This window comes from Dermacentor andersoni, chromosome 11 (assembly GCF_023375885.2).
Source record: "Dermacentor andersoni chromosome 11, qqDerAnde1_hic_scaffold, whole genome shotgun sequence".
Taxonomy (NCBI): Eukaryota; Metazoa; Arthropoda; class Arachnida; order Ixodida; family Ixodidae; genus Dermacentor; species Dermacentor andersoni.
The window spans coordinates 109,572,936-109,592,044 of NC_092824.1; the positions used below are offsets into that span (position 1 = coordinate 109,572,936).

General features: G+C 48.0%; 1 protein-coding gene and 1 long non-coding RNA gene across 3 annotated transcripts in view; one reads left to right on the forward strand and one right to left on the reverse strand.

The window, feature by feature from the left end:
- The window catches only part of LOC140214012 (uncharacterized), a 185,075-nt gene that overhangs the window by 71,678 nt on the left and 94,288 nt on the right, over window positions 1-19,109 (forward strand). The gene's annotated exons all lie outside the window — the stretch shown is intronic.
- LOC129386917 (vitellogenin-6-like) overlaps window positions 1-19,109 on the reverse strand; it is a 53,582-nt gene that overhangs the window by 4,435 nt on the left and 30,038 nt on the right. The window contains exons 16-22 of the mRNA XM_055075323.2: window positions 17,358-17,577; window positions 15,874-16,177; window positions 12,328-12,537; window positions 10,723-10,986; window positions 3,205-3,339; window positions 1,879-2,121; window positions 384-684 (exon numbers count right to left, since the gene is read on the reverse strand). Coding sequence (XP_054931298.1) covers window positions 384-684; window positions 1,879-2,121; window positions 3,205-3,339; window positions 10,723-10,986; window positions 12,328-12,537; window positions 15,874-16,177; window positions 17,358-17,577 — 1,677 coding nt within the window. The remainder of the gene's footprint in view (window positions 1-383; window positions 685-1,878; window positions 2,122-3,204; window positions 3,340-10,722; window positions 10,987-12,327; window positions 12,538-15,873; window positions 16,178-17,357; window positions 17,578-19,109) is intronic.

Below are 19,109 nucleotides of genomic sequence, written 5' to 3' on the forward strand. Positions count from 1 at the left end.
AGGCTAGCAGGTCTCAGCGCGTGGTCTAAAAATCTACAACTCAAAACAAAGGGACCATGAATACCATAGGGAAATTGTAATCTACCCATTATGCCATGAATCTGCAAATCAAACCCATAGGGATCTATGAATTTTTTCTGAAAAATTCATATCTGTTCCCTTTGTACCTTCATGCTACAGTCAGGAGGATTATAATTTTTTTTTCAGCAACCTTCCACCTTCTTGCGGATTTTCGTAAGACTGGATTTACACAACTTATTGTACGTATTGCCAAATTCGTCTGATCGATGCTTTGCGCCGACTTCTTTGTGCGCGACAGGGCCAGTGCCTAAACCTCGAGGTTTACAGCCCCTCAAGGTTTAGGCTTCCGATGGAACACTTACTGTGTCTGGAGAGCGTGGAGTACTCCGCGGCGTTCGAGTAACCGGTTATCGAGAAGATCCTCGGCTCGAGGATCTTGCTAAATGTGGGCACCTCCCAGTGTTCGTGGTGGTGGCCGTCCTCGGTCGTGACGATCATGTTGGTGTATGGCTTCTCATCGACTCTCCACCATGGAACTTGAGAGACGACGTGGAGCTTGCCATGGTCACTCGTGAAGTACGAGCGAACCACACCCAGGAAGCCGGCTTTCCAGGGTTTGTGCGCGTAGCGTTTCGCGTAGTACGGTGACAAGCGGCTCAGCAGCTGCGGGACAAAGCAGTGTCAAAATAGACGTGTATTTAACGTGATTTGCATTTTCGAAAGCCGACTTCGAGGAGAAACAAAAAAAAAAAAATCTTCCCTGGGGTACGAACGACGTAAGTGCGAGGTGGAACTGCATGAGGTGCACCTACCTATAGGGCTGGTTTGTTGCCTCGTTTGTTATATGTTTATAGAAAATGGCATTTAAATGACGGTGTCTTGCTAGGGTTGCTAGAAACGCTGGCAGTCAATGACGTGAAGCCTGTCAGTGCATCTATCTAGGCGTAAATGATGACGCAGTTGCCTTGCAGAGGAAAGGGCAGAGAAAAGGTGAATGAAGCTGTTGGTCCAAAATAAATAAACGACCGGGAAAAGATGGGTGACATGAGGTATGGAAGGCAGAGAATATAATCTCCTTTTGGGGATACAAGAATGCCTTAGGGCTGGGTGGTTTGTTATCCCGTCCATGGACCTTAATACCAGAGAGTAGACGCAGCAGAGTGATAAGAAAAACTATATATAACTTGTTGGCCCCAGTTGCCACTTTGTTTCACAAGGCATTGACGTACATTATGGCCATCGAACCGAAAATTCTCTCCTTGTCGATGTCAGGATTAACAGAAAATATATGGCTGACAAGTAGAAACAGAAAGGGGCTGATTGCTTTGAGTCCGATGCCGACTTACTGAGAACAAATGTCCTTTGACACTACACTAAACTTGTGGACTTTGTGTCTGTGTGTGTATGCGCAGGCACATTTGCTGGTGATATAGTAGTCTCTATTCAGGACAACATAATTCTGGTAGAAATCACCGATAATCGTAATCGAATAAACCTCCAGCACATATGTTTAAATGCGGTAGGTTCCGGTTAGTGATCGTAGCATTTCGTAATTACGTAACCTATCTAAAGGACAAAGAAGGACATGTGAATGACACATCCGCAAAGAATGTGTTATGATACAAAGTGGATCACGAACTGACGCAAGAGAAACTGAGCTGGCACTGCAGATCGCCGCATAGAGAGTAAGCTTCCCCACATTGCTATTCACACCCTTCCGCACTACACCCTTTTTAGCTATCTACGGTTAAATCAGCAACCAACCGTACTTTGAAACATTACGCGTTGATTAGTTGAAGGATCGCATTGTCTGAAAGAAGCTAGTGCTTGGAAAAGACGGAGGCATTGTATACTCACGGGCTTGTAGTTCTTCCACTCTACGTCTGCGGTGAATTTGCCGAGGCGACTGGGGTAACGGAGCAGTCTGTAGCAGTAGTGGCTGAACTGGATGCCCTTCTCTTGATGTTGGTGACATTTGTTTGCGAGCCAGTGGAGGAATGTGCTGCTGAACCTGTTCCTGCCGACTGCCTTGCCTTCTGCCGCGGCTGCCAACTGCTGCTCGTCCTCGTCGGTGTGTGTGAACTTGCCGTCAATCGTGATCTGTTCTTAGAGAAAAAGAATACAAAGTTAAGAAGCATCTCTGCCATCTACAGAACAAGTAAACTTGGGGGTAGTTGTGTTGACGTGCTGACTACAACGAGGTACTACAGCTTCACACAGGATTGAATGTTTCTTGGAGCTTACCCTCTTTCTCACAACAGGGATCTCTAAATTAGCTTGGAGTGATTGTTATTTTTGAGGTCTGTTTGCTTTTCCAAGGGGAAATAAAAGCAGTTTGATTATTGGCAGAAAAATTGAAAACCAAATTACAATTTCAATTTAACACCGCCGCACGTGTAGCTCGAATCTAGAACTCATTGACGATACGAGATAGACAATATAAGTGCAAAACTCTCCACTATGGCGTCTCCGTATCCAGATTGGTTTGCTCTGTAGAAAATCCTGTTCCTGCTTCTTTATTTAAATATTTAGCGATACCCCGCAGTGACGATGACGTAGGTGTGGTGTTACAGACTTACCTCTGTTCAAAGTTTAGCCAGTTCTTTCTCGTTATTATCCCATTTATTGTTTTGATGCTTACTGTTTGTAATTTATAACGTCGTGACTCAATTAAGCGAACATCCGCTAGTTTTACTATGTTTGGAGGGCTTTCGTTTCTTATTTTTAATGCAGGTCATTCATAACCTTGATGAAAGAAACCATGAAATGTGCCACCGTAAAGAAATTTTACGTTTGTCTTACTCTTTGTTGAAGTGATGTTCCCTTTAATAACGGACGCCACTGTACAGCGGATAACACTTAATTTGTTTCTCAGAAACAATTCATCATGGTGTGTGGATTCAAATCTAACATGTTCACAAGCAACAAGTATTTTTACCCTGAAACATTCAGTCTCATTAAACATTATGATGCGTCACTTGAGTATTTAGCCATTATGAGCTATTGACAGTAATTTTGGGTGTTCGCGTTCATATCGCTCGAGGAAGTACATTTCAGTTCCGCAAGGTGAGAGCTAAGTGCCGGTAGCTTTGCTTGTCCTCAGTCGAGCACGATGACGGTGGCCCACTGATTTTGGCCACCGACCAAGGTTTTATCCTGGTCGGCGTCAATCAGCAAACTTACACTCGAGCCAGCTTCGCAGGTGCTTCCATAGTGGACGTCAAGGTGGGCGTCGATGTGGTGGCCCGCGTAGAACGTAGCCATGTTAGTTACGCTCCAGTCGGGCTTGGGAAATTTCGCCGATGCGTTCAGGCAGATCTGCAGAAATCAGATGAACAGTCAGAAGCAATTTTTTTTCCCTTCACTTTGCTACAACCCTCTACACCCACTCCGGGCTTGAAAAAATGAAATTGGTTTAGCACGGAGATCGGTAACAGAGTAGCACGTACCTCCCGCTGCACCACTTCACTTATATATACCATGTGGGCTAGCTAAATTTAGCCAAGCTGCTGAATGAAAAAATAAAAAAATAAGAAAGGCGGTGCAAAATACAACTATGAAATTCATTGTGTTCGGTCGTCAGAGGTGTGACGACCGTGTAACGCAGGGTTGGGATCGTATTTTGCACTGTGTATTTAATTTTTTTTTCATTCAAACGCTTGTCTAAAGTTTGTTGGGACACCCTATAGAATAAGGTGTCGTGAGGGATGAAAATACTACTGAATGCCGTGCAAAAAATTAATTGAACCAAATAGTGAATGAAGTTATGTCGCGCTTAGGCGCGCGGTTGACAAAAAAAACGAATCAAATTAAATTTCGATTGCATGCGTATTCCCTGCGACGTAAAAATAAATAAAATAAAATCAATATAAAGTTGAAACGTATATACAGTATTGTCACGTGGTGGTGACGTTAACACAGTGGCGATACTGTGAAAGGCAAAACTAGATTTTATTGGGCGAACCTGTGCCCACAAAACAGGCTACACTTATAGCACAACGAAAGCGGCGAACACAGTCGGCGATCGTCGGAAATCTGATCAGCGGGTCAAGCGCGTCGGCTTTTATACAGAATCGTCGAATGTCCCAGACTAATCGTTGGGACCCGCGTGCCTTCCATAAAGTTCTACACCATTCGCGTCAGGCAAATAAATCAGATAACACAAGGTTCCGCGACAACAGACTGCGGATAGAAGCATCGATAACTTTCCAGAAACTTCGGATACATGCAAGCGCGTCCCGCGCTGTGCGATAAGATTTGTTAGACGGCGAAACGTGGTCGCCCGATAAATACAGGTACACGTGTCAATACCCCCCTCTTAAAAAGCATCGTCCCGATGCTACAAATATAAGAGCGAAACACAAAAGGACACTTATTAAACATAATTAACAAAACAACGAAAAGAAACCAAGTCCAAAGGTCAGTTACGCGAAGTCCCAAAGTTCGTCAACGCTGGTGGTACGGCTTGAGTCGCACAACGTGGACAACTTCAGGTCTTGAGCGGCGTCGCTGTGACAGCGAAATGCCGTCTGGCACGACCTCATAGTCTAGTGCGCCAATACGTCGGATGACCTTGTAGGGTCCGAAATAGCGTCGCAGCAGCTTCTCACTGAGTCCTCGCCGGCGTATCGGGGTCCATACCCAAACACGGTCGCCGGGCTGGTACTCGACGAAGCGTCGTCGGAGGTTGTAGTGTCGGCTGTCGGTCCTCTGCTTGTTCTTGATCCGCAGGCGGACGAGCTGTCGGGCTTCTTCGGCGCGCTGGAGATAGCTAGCGACATCAAGATTTTCCTCGTCAGTGACGTGCGGCAGCATGGCGTCGAGCGTCGTCGTCGGATTCCTGCCGTAAACCAGCTTAAACGGCGTGATCTGTGTTGTTTCTTGCACCGCCGTGTTGTAAGCGAATGTTACGTACGGCAGGACGGCATCCCAGGTCTTGTGTTCGACGTCGACGTACATTGCTAGCATGTCGGCGAGGGTCTTGTTCAGGCGCTCCGTGAGACCATTCGTCTGCGGATGGTAGGCAGTTGTCCTCCTGTGACTTGTCTGGCTGTACTGCAGAATGGCTTGGGTGAGCTCTGCTGTAAAAGCCGTTCCTCTGTCGGTGATGAGGATTTCTGGGGCACCATGTCGCAGCAGGATGTTCTCGACGAAAAATTTCGCCACTTCGGCTGCGCTGCCTTTTGGTAGAGCTTTAGTTTCAGCAAAGCGGGTGAGATAGTCCGTCGCCACGACGATCCACTTATTCCCGGATGTTGACGTCGGAAACGGCCCCAACAAATCCATCCCAATCTGCTGGAATGGTCGACGAGGAGGTTCGATCGGCTGTAGTAACCCTGCTGGCCTTGTCGGTGGTGTCTTGCGCCGCTGACAGTCTCGGCATGTTTTGACGTAACGGGCGACGTCGGCGGTCAGACGCGGCCAGTAATACCTTTCCTGTATCCTCGACAGCGTCCGGGAGAATCCGAGGTGCCCAGCGGTTGGGTCGTCGTGTAGGGCGTGCAGTACTTCTGGACGCAGCGCTGACGGTACAACAAGAAGGTAGCTGGCGCGGACTGGTGAGAAGTTCTTCTTCACCAGAAGGTTGTTATGTAGCGTGAACGAAGACAACCCGCGCTTAAATGCCCTAGGGACAACGTCGGTGTTCCCTTCCAAGTATTCGACGAGGCCTTTTAACTCCGGGTCTGCTCGCTGCTGTTTAGTGAAGTCTTCCGCGCTTATTATTCCAAGGAAGGCGTCGTCGTCCTCGTCGTCTTGCGGCGGGGGATCGATGGGGGCACGTGATAAGCAGTCGGCGTCGGAGTGTTTTCTTCCGGACTTGTATATTACCGTGACGTCATATTCTTGTAGTCTGAGGCTCCACCGGGCCAGCCGTCCTGAAGGGTCCTTTAAGTTAGCTAACCAACACAACGCGTGATGGTCGCTGACGACTTTGAATGGCCTGCCATAGAGGTAAGGGCGGAATTTTGCTGTAGCCCAAATGATAGCGAGGCATTCCTTTTCAGTCGTAGAATAATTGCCTTCCGCTTTTGACAACGACCGGCTAACGTAAGCTATCACGCGTTCATGACCATCTTTTCTCTGGACTAGCACGGCACCGAGGCCTAGGCTACTGGCGTCAGTGTGGATTTCGGTATCGGCGTGCTCGTCGAAGTGCGCAAGTACGGGCGGCGACTGCATGCGTCGTTTGAGTTCTTGAAATGCGTCGGCCTGCGGCGTTTCCCACTTGAACTCGACGTCACATTTAGTTAGCTGTGTCAGTGGCTCAGCGATACGTGAAAAGTCCTTGACAAAGCGCCTATAGTAGGCACACATGCCAAGGAATCTGCGCACTGCCTTCTTGTCGATTGGCTGCGGGAACTTTGCGATGGCAGCTGTCTTCTGCGGGTCAGGGCGTACTCCAGATTTGCTGATGACGTGGCCTAGGAATAGAAGCTCATCGTAAGCGAAGCGGCACTTTTCCGACTTCAGAGTGAGCCCTGATGACTTGATGGCCTCTAATACCGTCGCAAGCCGCTTAAGGTGATCGTCGAAATTTCCGGCGAAGACAACGACGTCATCCAAGTAAACAAGACACGTCTGCCACTTCAATCCTGCTAACACAGTGTCCATCACGCGCTGGAACGTTGCAGGCGCCGAGCACAGTCCAAATGGCATAACCTTGAATTCATAGAGGCCGTCTGGCGTGATGAAGGCGGTCTTTTCGCGATCCCTTTCGTCGACTTCTATTTGCCAGTAGCCAGACTTGAGGTCCATCGATGAGAAGTATTTAGCATTGCAGAGCCGATCCAATGCGTCGTCTATCCGTGGGAGGGGGTATACGTCTTTCTTCGTGATTTTGTTCAGTCGACGATAATCGACGCAGAAACGTAGGGTTCCGTCCTTTTTCTTCACTAAAACAACCGGAGACGCCCACGGGCTTTTCGACGGCTGGATGATGTCGTCGCGCAGCATTTCATCGACTTGTTGTCGTATAGCTTCGCGTTCTCGCGTCGAAACTCGGTAAGGGCTCTGGCGTAGTGGTCGAGCGCACTCTTCGGTTATTATGCGATGCTTTGCGACTGGTGTTTGTCGAATCCTCGATGACGTCGAAAAGCAGTCTTTGTATCGTCGAAGCAGACTTCTGAGCTGTTGCTGCTTAATCACGGGGAGACTTGGATTTATGTCGAAGTCTGGCTCGGGAACCACGGTCGTCGGGGTAGATGCAACAGAATCCGAGATGACAAAGGCATCGCTGGTTTCCTGAATTTCCTCGATGTATGCGATCGCCGTGCCCCTGTTGATGTGCTTGAACTCCTGGCTGAAGTTTGTCAGCAACACTTTCGTGTTTCCTCCGTGCAGTCGAGCGATCCCTCTTGCGACGCAAATTTCACGGTCGAGCAGCAAACGTTGGTCGCCTTCGATGACGCCTTCTACGTCAGTGGGTGTTTCGGTGCCGACCGAAATAACAATGCTGGAGCGAGGCGGGATGCTCACTTGATCTTCGAGCACACTCAAGGCGTGGTGACTACGAGGGCTCTCCGGCGGTATCGCTTGATCTTCCGACAGCGTTATTGACTTCGACTTCAGGTCGATGATTGCGCCGTGTTGGTTCAGGAAGTCCATGCCGAGAATGACGTCTCGTGAACACTGTTGCAGGATAACGAAGGTGGCAGGGTAAGTCCGGTCATGAATGGTAATTCTTGCCGTGCAGATTCCACTCGGCGTGATGAGGTGTCCTCCAGCGGTCCGAATTAACGGGCCTTCCCATGCAGTCTTAACTTTCTTCAATTGGGCTGCGATGGGTCCACTCATGACGGAGTAATCGGCTCCTGTGTCTACTAAGGCGGTAACTGCGTGGCCGTCGAGAAGCACGTCGAGGTCGGTGGTTCTTTGTCTTGCGTTACAGTTAGGCCTCAGCGTCGGATCACGGCTGCGTCGAGTTGACCTGTGGTTGGTACGTGGCGTCGTCAAGTGGTCTTTCGTCGGCGTGTTCTTTCCTGCCAGACTTCGTCGGGACGGCGGTGTGACGTCGTTGTTATGTCGTCGAGGTAGTCTTTTCGGCGTCTTCGTCGGCGGCGGAGGATCTTCGTCAGTTCGACGAACAGCAACCGCACCTCCATCGGTTGCTGCTTTTAGTTTTCCGGATATGGGCTGACGGACCGACCCCGGGCTGGGCCAGTGTATGGTCGGCGCTGTGGCGACAGGTAGCGGCCTGGTGACGGCGAACGGGACGGTCGTCGAGGGCTCCACTGAGTAGCGGCGAGGTAGTCGGCGAAGTCACGAGGGCGTTGACCTTCCCGAGGGCGCGGTGCGTCGACGGCGAACCCTCGCAATCCCAGGTCGCGGTATGGGCATCGGCGGTAGACATGGCCGGCTTCTCCGCAGTGATAGCAGAGCGGGCGGTGGTCGGGGGCTCGCCAAATGTCCGTCTTCCTCGCGTAGGTACGCTGGGCGACGGGTGGGCGTGCTGGCGGCGGCGGCGGCGGACGACGGAATTGCGTCGTTGCAGGGCCCTGGCGTGGTCGCGGAGGGGGACCTTGACGGCGTGCGACGGCGGCGTATGTCATCGCTTCTGGATGGGGCTGCGGTAATTGTGGTTGCAGCTCGGGAACTCCAAGCGATCGGTGCACCTCTTCTTTGACGATGTCGGCGATCGAGGCCACTTGGGGCTGCGACGAAGGCAGGACCTTGCGCAGTTCTTCGCGCACAATGGCCCTGATGGTCTCCTGAAGGTCGCCGGAATCCAGTCCTTGGATGGCGTACTGCGGCGTGAGCCCCTGGCGGTTATATTGCCGGGTGCGCATCTCCAGGGTTTTCTCGATCGTCGATGCCTCTGCCGAAAACTCAGCTACGGTCTTCGGCGGGTTACGAATAAGTCCTGCGAAAAGTTCTTGCTTGACGCCCCGCATCAGGAAGCGGACTTTTTTCTCTTCTGACATTTCCGGGTCGGCGTGCCGGAAAAGACGGGCCATCTCTTCCGTGAAGATCGCGATCGTCTCGTTTGGCAGCTGCACTCTGGTTTCTAGTAGTGCTTGGGCTCGCTCTTTTCGCACGACGCTTGTAAACGTCTGCAAGAAGCCGCTTCGGAACAGGTCCCACGTCGTTAAGGTGGCTTCTCGATTCTCGAACCAGGTCCTGGCGGCGTCTTCCAGTGCGAAATAGACATGCCGCAGCTTGTCGTCGCTGTCCCAACTGTTAAACCTAGCGACCCTCTCATACGTCTCGAGCCAGGTTTCCGGGTCCTCAAATGTTGATCCGCGGAACGTCGGAGGTTCCCTGGGCTGCTGCAGCACGATGGGGGACGCTGGGGCTGCCATTGGGGTTGCCTTGTCCACAATCTTCTAGGTCTTCTCAGGCAGAAGTCCGTGCTCCGGGGGCAGCTGTTGAAAACGGCGGCTTCCTCGATGCTCCGGGACTACGTTGGTGTTCTCTTTGCGGTCCGGGCTTGGATCACGGCTTGTCGGGGGCGTCCGGTACATGAACGAAAAGCACCTCCACCAGATGTCACGTGGTGGTGACGTTAAGAACACAGTGGCGATACTGTGAAAGGCAAAACTAGATTTTATTGGGCGAACCTGTGCCCACAAAACAGGCTACACTTATAGCACAACGAAAGCGGCGAACACAGTCGGCGATCGTCGGAAATCTGATCAGCGGGTCAAGCGCGTCGGCTTTTATACAGAATCGTCGAATGTTCCAGACTAATCGTTGGGACCCGCGTGCCTTCCACAAAGTTCTACACCATTCGCGTCAGGCAAATAAATCAGATAACACAAGGTTCCGCGACAACAGACTGCGGATAGAAGCATCGATAACTTTCCAGAAACTTCGGATACATGCAAGCGCGTCCCGCGCTGTGCGATAAGATTTGTTAGACGGCGAAACGTGGTCGCCCGATAAATATAGGTACACGTGTCAGTATTATTATTCTTCGGCATGGTTGCACGAAACGGAAATATTCCGCACAGCACATATACAAACCCTTCTTCGCAAAGCCTGGAGACTTACCAGGTGTCCCGTTAATTTATTGTCATCATTATTATTTTTCTGAGAACATTTCTACGGAAAACGAGCAAAATTTAGTTCCCATGGTTTATGACGATGGCGTCTTTGGGAATTCCACTCAAAGACGTACACATAGCACTAATATTCGATAGACTATGCGTATGGTCAATTTCATACCATAAGCAAATTGATGGTATACTTGAAAACGCCTTGTGTGCCAAACTGATCCAAATTTTATTCGCATACTTCTTCATATAGCTACCCTGTACGTCACATATGGTTTATACAAATTTTCAAGCTGTGCGTTTGCGGTGCATGCAACAAATTACTTGCATGCTGCATTGACAGAATAAGTTTTAGCACTTGTCAGATTCTCCTGTTTCTTTATGCGTCATCTGCGTTTACATTATAGAGTTCACTGGTGGTACACTAGTTTAACAGTCACTAATTTGAGCAACTGCTTCAAAGAGTAAACAAAAAAGAAAACATATCTTTTTGCAAACTACCAGTGACACTTCGACAGGGTGTTGAATAACATACTTCAAGCTTTAAAATGTACTAATGCGACATCGCTTGTATTCTTTCCGACATCTTTACTGAGCACACTTTCAAAGAGCGTGAGCTCATTTGCGCTACTTGTCCATTTTGCTAGCGGTTGCGAACCGTTCAGTGCGCGTAAGAAAGCCGCGATACGCCCGGCATTACAAGGCTTACCTTCAGCCCTTCAGTGTCAGCGTGGCTGAACGGCGTCCTGTCGTAGAAGAACTGCAGCTTGTGGTTGAAGAGGTCGTGATTGAAAGAGTACCGCAACTCGGCGGCCACCTTTCGCTGCTTGGTGTCACCATTGAAGTTGACGTCGAGTTTCAGGACGTGGGTGGAAGGCACCTCGGGATCATCGGCGATTTGGTCGTGCACGTTGAAGTGACTGTTCCGTTCGTCGTCTGGCTCCAAGAACTTGTACGAAATGTCGATGTCCAGCTAAAAGAGAGATTCAAGAAGACCGTGCTTTAAACGGGTTTTAACGTGGGGGAGCTGGACATGAGTGCTTGCTGATTAGAATTTTCTTGCCTTATGTATGTTATGCATTCATTTGCTGCACTTGTTCTCCAAGTCTGCGTTAGGTGATTCGTACATAAGCTTTCAACTGCGTGGCCCCGTAGAGCCCCTATGAAGCTGCAATGGAAGCACAGAGCACGAACCGCACATTAGAACATAATATTATCAAATAATTAGTCATTTTATGTACTTCTTGGAACTTCTTCAGAGACATACCAGGAAACAATAGTTATGGCTCAAGATAATAGCCATTTCGATGGGCGCGAAATGCGAAAACACCCGTGTACTTAGATTTAGGTGCACGTTAGGGAACCCCAGGTTGTCGAAATTTCCGGAGTCCTCCACTACGGCGTGCTTCATAATCAGAAAGTGGCTTTGGCACGTAAAGCCCCATAATTTAATTAATTTAATCAAGAAAATAGCCATGTAGGAGGTAAGATATTTGAATCACTATGTTTTTTTGTTATGTGCTACTGTAGCGTGGTTCACTTCTCCCGGTGGTCCTCATTTGATAAGCTGCATGCTTGCCCGAAGGTCTGAAATTAAAAGGATTATCTGCTTGCCTGATATTGTAGTAAGATCCTCTGACATCTATCCAGCGTTAAATTTGATCAAACTGTCTGCACTCTTCGTACATTTTTGATATGATGATGGTTTTTAGTGCGTACTGCAGCCGAAAATAGTTCCCGCGTAGAGGTACCTCTTTAACAGTGAACCATTCTTTTATCTTTAAAATTTCTCGGGCAGGAGTTGAATTTGTCGAATTCAGATGTTTTATTCGTTTAAGAGGCTAGTGAGGCGCCATCATGTAGCATTTGTTATTTCTGGCACTGTGTATTTTTCACATCTGTTGTATATGGCTTGATACAAAGAAAGATGCTGCTCGTGTATTTTTGATATGTGCAGGTTGTGCTCATGATACGGTTCACCAAATTGAGAAGTGCTCATTGAACAGGCCACGCAGCTGTTTAATGAATGGCTGTCATTCCGTTTCTGCAGTTATCACATCTCATAATTGCCGTGTGCAGCAAAGCAAGAAGAGAAATTCAGAATAAGAAATAGTAGAATAAGAACGCGTGAACCTTACGCTGGGAAAGCAGTCAAATTTTCCCGACTGTTATGATAATTTGCGATTGTAAGGCCAACGCTCGTCCCGCTCCGTCTTCTAATCAAAAGCAGCCGTGACTCTCTGTTAATTTCTGTCTGGTTTTTCTCACACCTAACGTGTCACGTCTGCATTTGAAGGCGGCCTTCTTGACTCACTTCCTTGGTGGGGTCTTTAGCAGCGGGGAGGGCGTAGATCTTGATGTCACGTGGGTGCCAGTGAGGATTGACGGCCATGTAGAACAAGCGCTCCCGGAATGACATCTCGTGGTAGACTTCGCGCGCGGCCCGGTGCAGGCCCTTGCTGATCAAGTGGCCCTTGACGTTCAGGCCGACGCCAAAGGTGTCGTCGAAGTAGTGCTGGTCGAACTGCACATGCGCCCGAGTAAATGGCATTAAAATAAAAGGAACATATAGCAAGAAATCCCCTCTTATCGACGTTTCAAGTTGCTATGAAACAAGCAGTTTGTTTGCGTGTGTGCGTGCATTTGAGTTTGTTGTTCTAAATCTGGAGGAGGGGGCGCCGACCCTAACGGTCCGTTAAAGATCTACCAGAGTAAGTTTTTTACATAATAATACATCGTCGAAGTGAAAGGGTTCACTTCAACTGTCTTAAAGATCATGCTACAAGTACCCGTTCGAAACAGCGCGAAAAAACGAGATGCATGCAAGTAGGCAAGAACACGCTGGCTGGCCTGAAGCTGCTGCACCTAAATAAATCACAGTCGTTTGCCTGTAATGCTTGTTTTTGCGCGCTTTCTTAGTGTGCATGATTATTGTCAGCGTCCCAGAATTATAGGACATAGTCTCTTCTATTCATTATTGAAATTGCGGTGTCCGCGAAGATATCCCCAGCAGATTGATGTGCCCTATAATTAGCATATACCACAGATAGGGTCCCCTCTTAGCGACACTCGCCCAAACATCCGGCAATCTCCAGTAAAAGCTCAGTGGCCTAAAAAAACTTTTAAGGTCATTGTGCAGAAGCGTCCATACGTTTTTTATAAGCTTACAAAACGTAGCATTAATATCCTAAGATTTCTTTAAAATTTTGTGTAGACAGTCTCGACGTAGGTTTTATTTATTATCAAATAAGTCGCAGGGACCCTTTCTTTTCGTAGAGATCATTTGTTTTTCTCTCTCCTTACGAGGTCGTTTGCTTTTTATCCCACTACCCACGTCCCCAAGTGCAGGGTACCCAAACTACCTCTGGTTAACTACCATGGCTTTCCATAAATCCCCCCACTCTCTCCTGCTGCCGTCCTGCTCACTGTCATTAACACCTTCCAGCTCGGCCATGCTCTGAACTGCCCCAGCATGTTATGGCATGGCATGAGGAAAGCACTGCCTCTCCAAGTGCTCTTCGGCTGCGGGCCGACCTCAACTGGTGGTCGCTAGATCCGAAGCGTTATCTGGCTCTTCTTAAAGCCTTCACCCACGTGCGTCTTATTTCCCTGCACCCGCCGTGGTTGCTTAGCGCCTATGGTGTTGGGCTGCCAAGCACGAGCTGCGAGAGGTCGAAATGCGAGAAGACCCGTGTAGTTAGATTTAGGTGCACGTTGAAGAACCCCAGGTGGTCCAAATTTCCGGAGTACCCCCCCCCCCCCCCCCTACGGCATGCCTCATAATCAGAAAGTGATTTTGGCACGTAGAACCCCATAATTAATTTTTTTTAAAATTTTCCTTGCAGTTCAATGTTCATACTAAACGATTTCCCCTCTTAGCCAGATTTAAGCCTATTAGCAAATTTTTTTTTATCACAACGATCTTTCGCGTGCATTAAAGGATTACAGGTCCACACAGTACAGTTGAGCGAGGTGAATGCATTACGTAGGATTGGAGCCTCTCTAATATTCGATAAACGTCCGGCCCATGAAATTGGTCCTCGTATCTGTTAGCTCATATAAAGCCGCATCCTTCTTCCTTTTTTTTTATCTACTCCTCGTAGCTTTTCACTGTTTTTATCGCTTCTATCTGTCCGTTCTACAATGTGCGTTTCTTTTTGCTTATGCGTGACACTGAGCGGATATGCTTTGTTTGTGCATTCTATTATATGATGCTGTTATGCACCACCATTTTGGCGAACCTAACCCCCGACACGGACATTTATCTTGCACTCATGCCAGTTTTGTCACACCTAGACTGCTATACGGCCTTGTGTATAACGTCGTCTCCTAAGGCATCGATAACTTGAATTTTATACCTTTCAAGTGATCTATACAAAGCTAAGGTATGAAAGCACTCAGACATTGATAGAGCAGTGCTTCAGGCTGTCTCCGTTAATTTTACTAATTACTGATGGACTCTAAATTTCCACCAAATCCATTTTAGTATGATTTCCGCTAATATCTGGACAAGCACTTCACAAAGTCCAGCTATATTTAGCTCGATATTTTCTTTGGCTTTGACCTATCACGTGTTTCACGATTGATTATCTCAACTCAAATGTGGCGCACCGAAGAGAAGTGGAGAGAATGCCCTCGAGGGAAACATGAACAGCTGATTCTGTAATGTATAATTTCAATGCAGGCATTGCCTTGAGTTGTCCTTTCACCCTGTTTGCAATTTTAACCAATGCCAACTCGCCCTACTTTCATTACTTGCCCACTTATTGAAGATGTACTCTCCAGGTAGTCCCTGTACTCACGAGTTTACAGCGCAAAAACACGGGACAGTCATAGACACACTTCCTTGAACTGAAAGCCACACGACTACTAAGTACTAAACATATCTACACACTTCCTTGAACTTTGATGCAGAGCGATGGAGCTCTGTAGGCAGGGTTGGTGCACTCTTTACGAAAAGAATACCGTGCACTTTCGCCAGAAAGGGGAAACATCGATTGCTATAACAAATTATTAGACAGGTATACGAACCAAGGAAAGTTTTATCAACCGTATAAAAATGTAAACATTCGCTTACTAACTAAATTAACAAGCATGCTGTCACGCGCGCACAGGCGTTCTCTCCGGCTGCAACTGCGCATGTGACGGCTGGGCAGGGTCGCGCGGCCGTATCTTGAGAACGATCTGCGGTTGGGGCAGAGTCTAGGTACGTCGGTGGCTCGTAGCTTTGTGCGTGCTGTGTGTCCTCTTCGCGTTGAAGCGATAGACAGCGCGAATGACTCTTCGCTTGGTGCTGCTGCCGCGTTTCCTCACGCCATCGTTTTGACAGTGAGTGTCCGCAGTCATCGACTATGATGTGTTCATGTTTGTTGTGCTCACTGACACCATGCTCATTAATTTAGTTAGCAAACGAATGTTTACAAGTTGGTACGGTCGATAAAAGTACGATCTTTACTTGGCATGGCTGCCTCAAAGTTTGCTATCGCAATCGATGCTTCGCCTTTCGGGCGAAACTGCGTCTTTCTTTATACCACATTCCCTTTATAGCGATTACCGAGGCGAAGTTAGAAGGTCGGTGAGAGCTTGCGCGGACAAGCATCGCGCGGATAACACAGGCTTCTCAGAGCGATGGTGACGTGGCGTCGCGATGATACCCTCTCCCCTCACCTAACACCTGGCCTGCTATCGCGACAGCACGTCTTCCCTTTCACCCGCTTTACTCCGCCGAGGCGCACACTTGTCGTCGCGTCTCAGCCAACGGGAATTTAGGTACCGTTTCACTGCTACAGACGCTGACTTTATCGCTCAATTGGCCAATCGATGCTTTCGCACCAAAATTTTTTCATTGACTTTTTTTTACCTCGGTCAGCTCTTCAGGTCGGTAGAGAAGCTTCACCAGCTTCGGAAACTCGGCCATCACGTGTGCAGGATTAGCGTTGATTTCGTATGGTATAGCGAACGTGAAGGGCTGGAATCTGTGGTTGATAACGTTCCAGGGCAGATGTAGAGGACGGCGCAGGCTCAGCCTACCCTCGAGCGGTGCGAGAGTCGCCTTGAGGTCGAGCGGCCAGGAGATGACGGTTCGCGCTCTGTAGCCCGTTCCTAGGGCCAGCTTGGTGAACTCTGGTGCTAAGCTGAGCATCTGGCTTGACGCGACGTCGTATCTGTTCGGGAGGGGAGAAAATTCGAACATAACGGGATTAATGTTTGGTGTGGTTGTGCAATATGATGCCGAGAGCGTTTCATCAGACAAATTCTTTCATATGTCTCTGGACGTTATCCATTGCTCGTTTTTATACGCACCGCATCAAGAATGTAACAGAGAATGGCGCAGAACTTTTAAATTAACCACGTGAAGCCCGGCGTCCACCTGCGTGGGCATTTACTAAATATGTTTAGAAAATAAACGGCGTAGCTAAGCACCGTGAATGTGCGTTTATATTGCTGTGTGGAAGCCTGTTTCTGCAACCTGGATGAGCTTTGGTCAAACATGGCGTAAGTGAACGGCCTGATGCCATTTTGAAATGAAAGGTTGGAACATGAACACGTTTTATGGAAGACGCCCACGTGCTTATACTGATTACTTTCTGCAGCGGGTCACTGATCAACTAAACATATTGTAATATGCTCGTGATGGGACTGTGGCAAAGGCGAACGGTTTGGTAGGTGGTGGAACTGTGGATTTTTTTATTACCCAATAAATGTCTGTGGCCACAACGGTGGACACTGGACCTCTGCAATAGAGCCTCCGAATTGGAGTTTCGTACCCTATGGCTTTGATTTTGATAATTGGCCTGAAAGCTCTTCTACAGCTATGTCGAACATAAGTGAATTTTACAAAACGAAGCGTTCAGCGCGAAAGTCCCATGGTACATATTCACGTTTTAGGTCCGAGTTGCAGGTCACGAGTAATTATTGCTCTTTAAAAAAATTGAGCGTTTCCCCCTTACATTGCTGACGGAAATATACGTGCCCTTATCTGTCTGCCCAACATTCATCACTTTTCATACACTGCTTGTGGCTCTCAGTTACGCCAAGTGTTTCCTAAAAGAAAACTTGCCATTGGTGGCGTTCACATTGAGTGATATGATTTGATATGTGTACGCGAGACTGCCAACAAAAAGGTTAGAATGTGCAGAAACATAGACAAGCGTGTGGATGGGCACAGTCTTCAGTGCCTTAATTTTATTGTGGCCTTCCCACTCAATGTCATGACAAATAGTTGCTTACGGGTGTATAGTCACTCAAGGTTGGTTGCGGGGCTACTAACGTTTGCGCATCCATACCAACTATAGCGTGAATTCGGACCCGCTGCCTTGGGCTTAGTCACAGAAGTGCACTTACAGGTAGTGGTGCTTGATGTCCAAGTTGAGCTCTGCGTTGTCACCGTGTGTGAGACCCATCTTTTCTCGCTTTGCGTAGATAAACTCAGCCTGCTTGTAGTCGAAGATTACCGGCACGCCCAACTCACTTGGCATGAGCAGCGATATGTCTCCGGTCATGTAAAAGTACTTCTTGCGGACCTCGGTGCCCAACAGCTTCCGGACTGCCTCCTCCGGTTTAGCTGAGCGAAAGTACAGTGGGAAGCAATATGGCTTGTCTTAGATTCAGAGATGTAGAACTGCGAAATAACTATTTTGAAGTATGCTGTACGAGTACCGCACTTCCCGTACTGTGATCGGGGTAGTGGGCACATTTAACTGCTGAATTTATATGCTATAGGGCATGTAGAGGCACAGACTTAGCAGAAATCTGCCTTCGCACATCGCTCGTACTAACCGGGATGGCCTTGAGCAATTATCACTATCATTGCGTGTTTTAATATCGTACGGGCGGATTGCTTTGTCCTCATCGTGGTTGGCTGCACACTTTGGTACTGGCGCTGGTTCCTCTACTAATTTTCCAGAACAATGCTCGCGAAGCTTGTCTCTTTCGAGAAAAAGGGCAAGCCCATTGATTCGGCCTGACTCACACTTGCGAGAAACTAAAGATCAAAAGGCAAATGGTAGTTGCAACGTGCTGCCGGATGTTTTGTCCGTTCCGCTTCGCAAGCAGGACAAAATTTGCCTCCTTCTGCAAAAGGGAAATGTACAGATGTTTTTATTTATCTTCAGCATAAATATCTCTCCAGCTTATTTACACTTCTGCAGAATGGAGTCAGCAAAATATGGGGCTCATTGTGGCGGCAATAAATAATGGGAATGTGTCTTCATTATGTGATAATATAGCCGCGGACAGCTTTTAATATATAGCTGCATCTGTAATAATGGATTGTGTGTACAGACCCAATACCACTGACTGTATATATCTCCACGTGCACGGTTTCCTGTGCCTGTGCCACCAATCTCATCTGTTTCGATCATGACCATACATTTGGTCATACAACGATAGCTACAACCACGCATCGATGGCGAGATACAGCAGTCTAGTGCCATGTGCTGCCAAATGAACGAGCAAAATATCTGGTAGCTTAAGTTTCTGCGTCCGGACCATAACAGTAGCTGTTTACAACATAGAAAAGCGCGTTTTATGTTTATAATAATATTTACTAGCAGCCCAATAAAGTCTACCGGAGGTATCAAGTGAAATTACTTGTCCCATCAGACACTATCACCCTCGAATCTGCTCTCTACTTTAAGGCGAGAGCAGTGCAACTCAGGTAAGCATCAATGGCGTACTACGTGTATCATGGCTGCTCGCCTAATCCCACACCAGGACACCGTAATGGCGCGCATTTCAAGCTTTCAGTTGTTCTGCTAACCATCCCGAATCTTTCGTAATGGTTTCAAATTTTACGAATATTGCGTCAATATTTACGAAAACTATAGTCTGTTTGCAAAACATTTTCGCAACGTGGGTGCCGAATATTTCATTGGATGTCTCCTGGTGGTGAAAGGACGCAAGATGGGTACTTTATTCGAGAAATTTGATACCCGGACGAGTACTTGAATCGGTGGAAATTGGCAGCAGCAAATTAGCTCAAAAAGGCCACTGTAGCCTACAGACAATGCGCTTCTCAATCTTTGCTGTTGGACGTTAGCTGCTGCTTGCCACGTCTAATTTTCAAAGCATTGTTAATAAAGTGCGTATATGTCT